This window comes from Peromyscus eremicus, chromosome X, assembly GCF_949786415.1.
Source record: "Peromyscus eremicus chromosome X, PerEre_H2_v1, whole genome shotgun sequence".
Taxonomy (NCBI): Eukaryota; Metazoa; Chordata; class Mammalia; order Rodentia; family Cricetidae; genus Peromyscus; species Peromyscus eremicus.
Genome location: NC_081439.1, coordinates 42,702,401 through 42,712,946, shown reverse-complemented (window position 1 = coordinate 42,712,946; position 10,546 = coordinate 42,702,401). Strand labels below are relative to the sequence as shown.

Below are 10,546 nucleotides of genomic sequence, written 5' to 3'. Positions count from 1 at the left end.
TGTGCACTAGACGAGGAAAGTGGGGGGGGGGGGCAGGGAAGGCTAGGTGTCTTAGGGAAGCACAGTGAGGAAATCAGACTCTCCTGTAAACTGCCTCCACAGCAGTGGGGTTCCATAGCAACCCAGCCCTGCTGTCAATCTTCAGAGCCTGCCCCTCACCGGATGTGGTTTATCCTTGCTTCCTGTGAGGAGGGGAGGAACTGGGTCTTAGTGCCCGTGGCACAAAAGCCGCATTTGCTGCTCTGGACCAGCTGCTGGCAAGTTCGGCCGGAGGTCTGCGGTCAAGGTAAGGACCCTGAATGTGTACCAAAGAGCACATAATAACTACAGATATCCCCATGGACCACACTTAGTTCCCCTTGTAGGTTGACAGGCTTACTCTGGGAAAGTATGGGCTACAATTTAGTTTGCTATCTCACAGAGAAGAGGGGGGACATTTTTCTTTAAAAAGGAGCCCTGGTTCTTAAGATACCAGCATCACAGACCACAACTAAATTAAAACTTTGAGTCCTCAGTGATAATGATTAGAATTACAACTAAATGTGTATCCATACCAAGCAGCCCAGGTACCACATTCTAGAAAGTCCCAGGCAATGTCTGCAAGCAAACCTGGGGGTGGGACGTAACTTCATCCCTGGGAAATTAGGGAATTAAGTCCAAAAACATGAAAAAATGAAATATAAGCAATAGGTTGGAGAGATATTCCCTAGGTAAAGCACTTTCCATTAAAGCCTAAGGACCTGAATTAATATTCCCAGAACCCATGTAAATCTGGATACAAGTATGTGTGTAATCACAACACTTCTACCAGTGGATGAGAGATGGAAACAGGAAAATCCATAGAAACCAGTGGGTGAAGTTTCCTAAGGTGCAAATCCATGAAAACACACACATGCGCACGTATGCACACACACACATTCTCACACTCTCTTAGTTAGGATCATTATTGCTGTGATGAAACACAGTAACCACTACAACTATTATAAAGCAAAGTATTTCACTAGGGCTTTCTTACAGGTTCAGAAGTTTAGTCCAGTGTTGTTATGGCAGGGGTCATGGCAGCATTCAGACAGACATGGTGCTGGAAAAGTAGCTGAGATTTCTATATCTGGATTGGCAGGCAGCAGGAAGAGACAGACACTGGACCTGGCTTGAGCATTTGAAACACCAAAACTCACCCGGTGACACATTTCCCCCAACAAGACCACACCTCCTAATAGTGCCACTCCCTAATGACCAAGCATTCAAATACATGAGCCTCTAGGGGCCATTCTTATTCAAACCACTACACACACACTGTGGGGGAGAGAAAAGGAGAAATGACGGTAGGAACAGAAAAGTGCCCTGGCTTCCCGATGAGGCTCCTTATATCATCTTAATAGCAGATCTAGGGGAGAAAAAAACAATCTTGGACTTGAAAACACAGCCACCAAAAAGGTCTAGCATATGCCAGTTACTGTGCCAATTACTTTATTTCATCACACACCTTCTACAGGTTGTAGAGAATAACTTACCAAAATTATTTCATAGATTTGGAATCTGAAGTTCAGAGTGTAATAACTTACACAGTTTGCCACTGGTTAAGTGACTACCCTGAGATATCATCCATATTGTGAAATAATCTAATGCCTCAATTTTCTACTATTCTCAGTCTGAGACTTGCCAAATACCCCTTAACTCAATCTTCTTTTCAGTTTTGCTAATGTGTCATAATAGATAAGACTTACATACTAAAAATAATGCATATAAAACCATCAAAATTTGTGTTACAGAATATTATTTGTTTGTTTTTTGACAACGGACGTTAAACTATAGCCCAGGCTGCCCTGTAATTCACCATGTAGCTGAGGTCAGTCTCAGAGTCTTGGCAATCCTTATGCCTCACTTGAGGCATAACTCTGCTGGGTGCAGCGATTACAGTTGCGAACCAAATCTTCTGGCTAACAAAATGCACACACACACAGAGAGCATCAAAATATCAGGTGATAAAAAACATCTAAGACATCTGTTTCATTTTACAATTAGTATTTGAAATGAAATCTACTAAACCAGGCTGAAGAAAACTGAAAATATAAGTTAGAGTTCCTGCTAGATCTTACTTATTTCCCCCTCTACCAATTCTTCCTAGACCCTCTATACTTCCCGACCCACCCAAATCTACTCTTTCTTTGTCTCTCTAATTAGAAAACAAACAGGCATCTAATAATAAAATAAGAGAAAATAAAAACAAACCAGTGTAGGACAAAACAAACAGGAGGGAAAAAAAGCCAAAGAAATAGCATAAGAAACACAAGTACTGAGCCATACACATTATGTATATATTTTTTCTTTAATTTGGTGCTTTGGACTTGAGAGGGTGTCACTCTATAGATACAGTTTTTGAGATTATAATATAATTACACTTTTTCCTGCTTCCCTTTTCTCCTTCCAAACCCTCTCATATACCCCTCCTTGCTCTCTTTCTAATTCATGGCCTCTTATTTCACTAATTCTTTCCCCCTTATCCACAATTATCTGTGAGCCTTATGTTGTAGATGTATCCACTGGGACTGGGCTCTATACCTCTGTATTTTAATTGGTTGTGGTTTTCTGTAATGGTCTTCTGTGGCAAATAGAAGTTTTCTTGATGTGGGGTGAGGACTACATTTATATGCGGGTACAAAGGTAACTATTTAGAATATAGCTGGGGATTATACTGGTTTGGTAAAGTGGCATGTGTAATAGGTTCTTATGCTGGCTAGTTTTATGTTGATTTGACGCAAAGCTAGAGTTATCTGAAAGGAAGGAACTTGAATTGAGAAAATGCCTCCATAAGATTTGGCTGGAAAGTTGTGAGCATGGGAGAGTTGTCCTCATTACTCATCTTTCATGTGGCAGCATAGGCAGGGGAGATATTAACACCCACCCACCCAACACACACACACACACACACACACACACACACACACACACACACACACCCTGCTGCCCATCAATATCTGAGGTCAGAAAGGCAGGAGAGCTGCCCCTGCCCACCACAAGCTGCAACACTCAGGAGAGCAGGCCATGCACCTCGCCTGAGCAGCACAATAGAGCCAACCCCCCTGGCAGAGGTGTGGGTGAGCCAGCCCTGATGTTCTATGGGAGAACTGTCCCTATTACCCATCTGTCATGTGGCAGCATGGGTTGGGGAGAGATGCCTCCCACCCCTGCCCATCAACACCTGAAGCGGGTGTGAGAGCTAGCCCTGAGGTTATAAGAACAAGAGAGCTGGCACTGTCCCTTATCAGCTGCAGCACTCAGGAGAGTGGCCCCTGCACCAGGTCTGGGCAACACAGTAGAGCTGACCCTGAAGGTGTAGGTGTAGGAGATCTGACCCTGAGAATATGAAAGCATGAGAACTGGTCCCACCCCTTGTTCATTGCTGCAAGGTATAAACTCTCCAAAGCAATGCAGCAGAGCTCACCCTTGTTGGTGAGGACAAGAGAGAGCTGGCATGCTGACCAACCCTGCAACTACCCAGGCCCAGAACCAGGGTTATGTGTTGGCCCACCCCACCATCCATTCCATCTGTGATCTGCTGGAGCATGTGAAGGGACTGGTACTGCAGACCCAAAGCTACAGGGTCTTCACAACATAGGGCAACAACAGGACAACCAAGAAGAGTCCTAGTGAGGGTCCAGCATCAATAGTGTAAAAGAAACTAGAGACCTCAAACCAGACCAATGTCTCTTTGCAACTAACACTTGCAAGTGAAGATTTATAGATAAAAAGGGGGGAAAGGGCTGGAGAGATGGCTCAGAGGTTAAGAGCACTAGCTGTTCTTCTAAAGGTCCTGAGTTCAATTCCCAGCAGCCACATGGTGGCTCACAACCATCTACAATGAGATCTGGTGCCCTCTTCTGGCCTGCAGGCTGAACACTCACTGTATACATAATTAATAAATAAATCTTTAAAAAAAATAAAATAAAAGGGGGGAAAAAGATCTGGCTGGAAGGCGTTTTCTTAATTAGTGATTGATAGGGGACAGCCCAGCCCATTGTGGGTGGTGCCATTCCTGGGCTGGTGGTTCTGGCTTCTATAAGAATGCAGGCTGAGCAAGCCCTGAGGAGCAAGCTGGTAAACAGCACCCCTCCATGGCTTCTGCATGAGCTCTTGCCTCCAGGTTCCTGCCCTGTTTGAGTTCCTGTCCTGACTTCCTTTGATAATGAACTGTGATATGGAACTGTGATGGTAATAATCCCTTTCCTCCCCACATTGCTTTTGGTCACGGTGTTTCATCACAGCAATAATAATCTTAACTAAGACAGTTCTCCTTCAAGATCTGTGACTTTAAAACTTGCAGAAGAGAGTTCCTGAGCCACAGTGGCCACCGTGACTGCCATGGCTGCATGGAACTGATATTACTCCTACATCAGCTGAGGGCTGAGGAAGACACTTTACTGTGATTGCCAGATGTTAACTTTCTAAGTAATGAGGAGCTAATTTGAATAAGAAAATAACATGCTAAACTTTTTATTCTTATTTTACTGAGATAACTAGAAGTTTTCTCTTTAAAATATAGTCAACTTATATAGAATTATTTACTGATTTAGTAATTAAAATAGAATTAATTCAGAATTAATTACTGAATTTCTTGTGATTTTTACAATTATGGAACATGTTTTGACTATTTTCCATTTACAACATAATGTTATTATTTACATACACAAACTGAGAATCTTTGGATATTTTTTGTAGCCAAAAAGGAAAAACATTCTGTGAATAAATATATTATATCATGTGGGTGGGTTGAGATCACTCAGCAGGTGGGGGCACCTACTTCCAAGCATGATGATCAGAGTTGGATCCCTAGAATTCATATGGGGGTGTGTCGCAGCTGTTATTGATTATACCCTGACCTCCAGAAGCCCCCTACTGTGCATGCACTAAGTAAATATTTAGTAAAAATTTTTATTTGTATTTAATAAATATATTTTATTTATATTTAAAAATGTTTACTAAAAATTTAGTAAAAACATTTAAAAAATAGTACTTTTGAGACACACACTCTTGCCTTCCAAGCCTAGTAACCTGAGTTCCAGCAGCAGAGACACTGAAAACGTGGAAGGGGAGAACTGACCTACAAAGATGTCTTCTGACTCCTATGTGTGTACATGGCACATAGATGCACACACACACACATCATGCACTCACACATACTACAGACATACACAATCAAAACATAAAAAGAATATGACTTATAATTTGTGAATTTAAGGTATATGTAATCATATTTTTGATACATGTATAGATAATAAATGATTCATATGGGTCAACCACTTAAGGTATGCATTTTCTTACTTTTTTATGTGATTTTTTTTGTGTGGTAAGAGCACACAAAAATCTGTTCTGTTAAGGGATATCCAGTACAAACTGCAAAATCAATAATAATAAAGTGATCTTGACCCTTTAGAATCAGGAGGCCTGGTCCTACCTGGAGTGAACGTGAAAAGAGCAGTCAGTACTCACTAAATAATGAGTCCTGAATAGAACAGCACCTAAAAAAAAAATCAAACGCATGTTTCTTGTGAGGACCCCAAACGATGCTAACAAAACAGTTGGACTGAGGAAGGTGAGGGTATGTTTGTAACAGATGGAGACCTTGGGCTCAGATCAGTGGAAGCAGGAATCTCAGGACCCGAGAAGCCACTCTGTTAAGCCAGCAAAGAGGTTGGATTGTGCTCGGTTCTGTCTGAAAGGTAACAGCCAACAAAGAGGTTGGATTGTGCTCGGTTCTGTCTGAAAGGTAACAGCAACAAGCATAAGGGACTGTAATGGGTGAAAACCCAGTTATGTTAGGGAAAGTTCTAATTCAAAAGGAGAGACCTATGAGAAGGAGAGGAATTGCCCCCAAACGGAGGCTTATAGTGTCCTGGCCCTCCTGTCAAGCCTGAGAAATCAAACTGTGAGCACCATGTGAGGTTTGCCCAGATCACCTACCCTGGGACTCAGAAAGGTGGAGCTTCCTATGATGCCTGTGGGACTTGGGGCAGTACAAGGAAGAATCATTTGGCTTTAGGAGGCCATTCTTGAAAAGATAGTGACATTAGAAGATCCAATGCCACTTCCAAGGTGTCTTGTGAGTGTGTGCGGGTGGGGGGCCTGCATGCAACACAGGGATGTGGTATACAAAATGAGGAGGTGGTGGGGTGTAAGAGTGAGTGATAGGCGCATGGCAGGGTGGGCAGGGTGTGTGGTACTGTCATTCTTGAGAGGCTTCCACTGTGTGCAGTGGACTGAGGAAGGTGTTGGAATTAGGTAGGCTATGAAGGTTTACACGAGTACGAGTACGGTGAGGAATTCTAGAGTTTTCACAGTACTGGGCCCATAGCATTGGGATTCTATTAGCATCCCGGCCCTGCTGTCAATCTTAAGGCCTTGTCTCCACCCCGGATGTAGTTTATTCTTTCTTCCTGTGGAAGGAGGAGTCGTCTCAGTGTGCGCGCGCGCGGCACGGACGTACGCGTCGGTTGGCCATCAGAATCCTTCTAAAAGAGGTCCACAGACAAGGTAAGGACCCTGAGTAGACACCGAGAACATACTGCAAGGCCCTTACCACAGAGTCCTAAACCAGAAGGCAAAGTTTGGGGTCTGAAGTAATACGAGACCCTCTAACTAAATGTGTGTCCTCTCGGAACCGTCCGTCGAGTAACCCTGGACTCTAGTGTGCCTTCGGGCCTAGAGCATAAGGAAAGTTGAGGACCCAACTTCATTCCTAGGAAGGCAGAATTAAGCTTTAAAAGAGAAATAGAAAGTTAACTTTTTTAAAAAAGTGTTTAAAAAGAAAAAAAGGCCGCACTTGGCTGGCAGTTAGCCACGCCCAACACCTAGCGCGAGAACGGGAACCAAAGGCAAGCGATATCGCGAGAATGGGAACCAAAGACCAGCAATATCGCGAGGTTTGAGTGCCATCTTTTAAAAAAAAAAAAGGCTCAGCGGTGGTGGCGCACCCCTTTAGTCCCAGCACTCGGGAGGCAGAGGCAGGCTGATCTCTGTGAGTTCGAGGCCAGCCTGGGCTACAGAGCGGGATCCAGGACAGCCAGGGCTACACAGAGAAACCCTGTCCTTAAAAAAAAAAAAAAGGGACCAGCACAGTGTCTATCAAAATAATAATAATATAAATAAATAAAATAAATGGGATAGAGGCTGGAAAAGTAGCTCAGTGTTTGTTTAGCATTCGTGAGCCCTAGGTAAAGTTGCAAAGACAGCAAAAGCAGATGTTATTAAATATGAGTAAATACGTGAAAGAGTTAAAGCCTCCTTCCAAAACTCACCTACCGTTAGAAATAAGAGGATAAACTAGGCCGTGGTGGTGCTCACCTTTAGTCCCAGCACTCAGGAGGCAGAGGCAGGGAGGTCTCTGTGAGTTCAAGGCCAGCCAGGTCTACAGAGCAAGTTCCAAGACAGCCAGGACTGTTACACAGAGAAAATGTCTCAAAAGAGAGAGGGGGGAAGGGGATAATGGGAAATTAAGTGGGGTGAGGAGAAAAAGAATGAGGAAATACAGCAGTGGGTGAGGGAAGTGGGCAAAGTATGAAGTGTACGAGGTATACATAAGAATTTTACAGCAGTTCCCATAACTTAGTAAAATGAATGCAGACAAAGAAAAAGTGTCAGTTTAAAGTGTTTGAGCAGGATACTAGCTAGCATCCTGGTTGAATGCAACCTGAAACCTCGCGCACAGCATAGGGATATTTAAAATGCTGCCCAATTCGGAGCTGGTAAAGTGAGAGTCCTCTCTGCTCCTCTCAGAAGTGTTCTCTGAGAAGGAACAGCCTTGGTCTTGTATAGGCCACTTTAGCCTTGGTATCCAATACCTAACATCAGTGAAGATACACGAAGGTGAGGGAATCACTTCCAAAACTAATGGGGCCTCTGAAAGTCGAGGCGCTATAGTGTGACCTGGACATGTAGTCCTGACTAGCCACAGTCAGTGTTCCCAGGGCATTTTCAGCCCAAGAGGGCAAAGGTTAGTGCTGTGAGTTTCAGCATCTTCCTCACATCTGTGTGTGTTTTCTGTCAGTGTGCGTCTTGCCTGTTTGTCTTTTTCTATTTCTTTAAGACAAGTTTTCTGTATATAGCTTTGGCTTTCCTAGTACTCATAATGTAGACCAGGATGGCTTTTAACTTACAGAAATCCTTCTGCTTACACTTCCTGAGTGCTGTGATTAGTTATACTTTTGACTCTTTATTTCATTTATGTGCACTGTATTTGTATCATTCCCCCTTCCTTCTCCTCTCTCTGACCCCTCCCATATATCCCCCACTACCTCTCAAATTCGTGGCCTATTTTCTCAAATTATTGTTACATATGTAACAATATATAAATGCATACATATATTTTTATATATTGTTATGTATAACAATAATAATATAAAGTAAGAAATAATATAAGTGCATATATGTATTATATGAATATCTAAATAAAACCTGTTGAGTCCATTTAGTGTTGCTTACATGTATATGTTTTTAGGACTGCCCACTTGGTAGCAGAAAATCAGTTAGAGAGACTATGCCTGCGGAAGACTGATTCTCCTTCGCTTAACAGCCATTGTCTATAGTGCTTCATCTAGGGGTAGAGCCTTGTGAGATTTTCGCCATCCATGTTGTCATGTGAATTGGTGTTGCCATTCAAGTTCAAGTCTTCTTTAGGCTTTCTTCCTCCTGGACTCTGTGAAACAGTACAGTAGCATAGTGCTAGATGTGAGTAGAATTGAGAGTGTTCAAACACCAGAGAGAGGGAGCCATACTTTACCTCAGCAGTGTGTTTAAGGTGACCAGAAGGTGAGGAATACAGTGAGTTCTTAGAACACTGATGTCATTATAGTCTGAGAGAAGGAAGGGGAATGAAGTGGTGAAAGCCAGAGTGTTCTCAACATGCTCAAAATGCTCATAGTACATTGTTTTCCTGATTCAGGTATATCAGTTACCTCCTCTACTACCAAGATTCCTGCTGTCCCTGACACTAGCCGCCATGCCCAGGGGACAGAAGAGTAAGGCCCGTGCACGTGAGAAACGGCGCCAGGCGCTCAAGGATACTCAAGCAACGGCAGCAGAAAAAGGAGAGTCACCTGCTTGCGCTGATCAAGCTTCAGGAGATGCTGAGCCAAGCACTTCTACTGCTGGCGTACCACAGCAGTCTCAAAGCTCAGCCCCCGGCACCATTGCCAGCAAAGGCATGGGCCCCAGAGGGTCTGGTAAAGGTGGCCAGGGCCAAGGAGATGGAAAGGGGAGTTCCTCTGGGGCTTTACTCTCCACTGGAAGCATACAGATGGATCTTCTGACAAGGAAAACAGGAATGTTGATGGAGTACATGCTCTGCAAATACAGAGTGCAGCAGCCCATGAGGAGGGGAGAGATGCTCAAAGTTATCAACAAAAGGTTCAAGGAGCACTTCCCTGAGATCCTTAAGAAAGCCACATATCGATTGGATGTGGTGTTTGGCCTGGAGTTGAAAGAAATCCAGCCCAATGGTCAATCCTACATGCTTATCAGCAAGCTTGATTTCCAGGATGATGGAAGTAGGAGCAGTGAGCTGTCTATTCCTACCAGAGGCATTCTGATCCCTCTCCTAAGTGTGATCTACTTAAATAACTACTGTGCTTCAGAGGAGGATGTCTGGCACTTCCTGAATGTATTAGGAGTCTATGATGAGATCTTACACCTCATCTTTGGGGATATCAGGAAGCTCATCACTGAAGAGCTAGTTCGCGAAGAGTACCTAGAATACCATCAGGTTCCTAACAGTGATCCTCCATCCTATGAGTTCCTGTGGGGCCCGAGAGCCTATGCTGAAACAAGCCAAATAAAGGTGATGGACTTTCTAGCTAAGGTCAGTGAAACCATGCCTGGGGTTTACTTATCTCGTTATGAGCAAGCTTTGGTTGAAGGGGAAGAGAAAGCCAAAGCCGAAGCTGCAGCCAAGCCTGGCACTAAGGGCAAGGCCAAGGGACATACTAAGACCAAGTTAAGCCATCCTACTCACAAGTGAGATATAGGTAGCCTCTGCTATATGATTGAAAAGGTCTGTTCATCTTTTTGCAAATAAGTTGTTGATAAAGTTTTGCGGGTGTTTTAGCAAATTGTTAACTTGGAGTTAGAATGTATACAGATAAATTCTGTAGACTGTTCCTTCACTGTTGTTTACAAAGTTAGTGCTCAAAATTTTTGGATCGATTTGAAATACAGTTTACAGTTTGAAATGTTCTAAGTGTTTGATGATGTTCAGTAGGATACTATGGGATTAGATTAAGAAAATACTATGAGATATGAAAGAAATATTCAAAGAGTGTTAGGCTTTTAATAAATGTTTTCTTTTAGTCCTTGTCTTTTGTTTTTTTTTCAGTGATGTCGGAGATGTATATTGGCTTTTGCTTCTGGTATTAAAATACGTATGAGAAATGAAATCACAGAGAAACAGATCTCTTTTTAAAGGTTCATGCTTTTACCCAAATATATACTGAGTATCTATCTACTCTTGCAAAATTGTTACCCTCGTACTGGAAATGTTTAGTTAAAGAAGCAG

General features: G+C 43.0%; 1 protein-coding gene across 2 annotated transcripts; it reads left to right on the top strand.

Moving 5' to 3' along the window:
• The first annotated feature begins 220 nt into the window (after positions 1-220).
• On the top strand, positions 221-10,339 carry LOC131899270 (melanoma-associated antigen B4-like). Of its 2 annotated transcripts, none has more exons than XM_059250692.1 (2): positions 221-286; positions 8,939-10,339. In XM_059250692.1, the coding sequence occupies exon 2, from the start codon at positions 8,996-8,998 to the stop codon at positions 10,010-10,012; it is 1,017 nt and encodes a 338-aa protein (XP_059106675.1). In that variant the 5' UTR covers positions 221-286; positions 8,939-8,995; the 3' UTR covers positions 10,013-10,339. The 2 variants fall into 2 exon arrangements, with proteins under 2 accessions (XP_059106675.1, XP_059106674.1); XM_059250691.1 differs by lacking the exon at positions 221-286 and adding an exon at positions 6,468-6,531.
• The last annotated feature ends 207 nt before the right edge of the window (positions 10,340-10,546 follow it).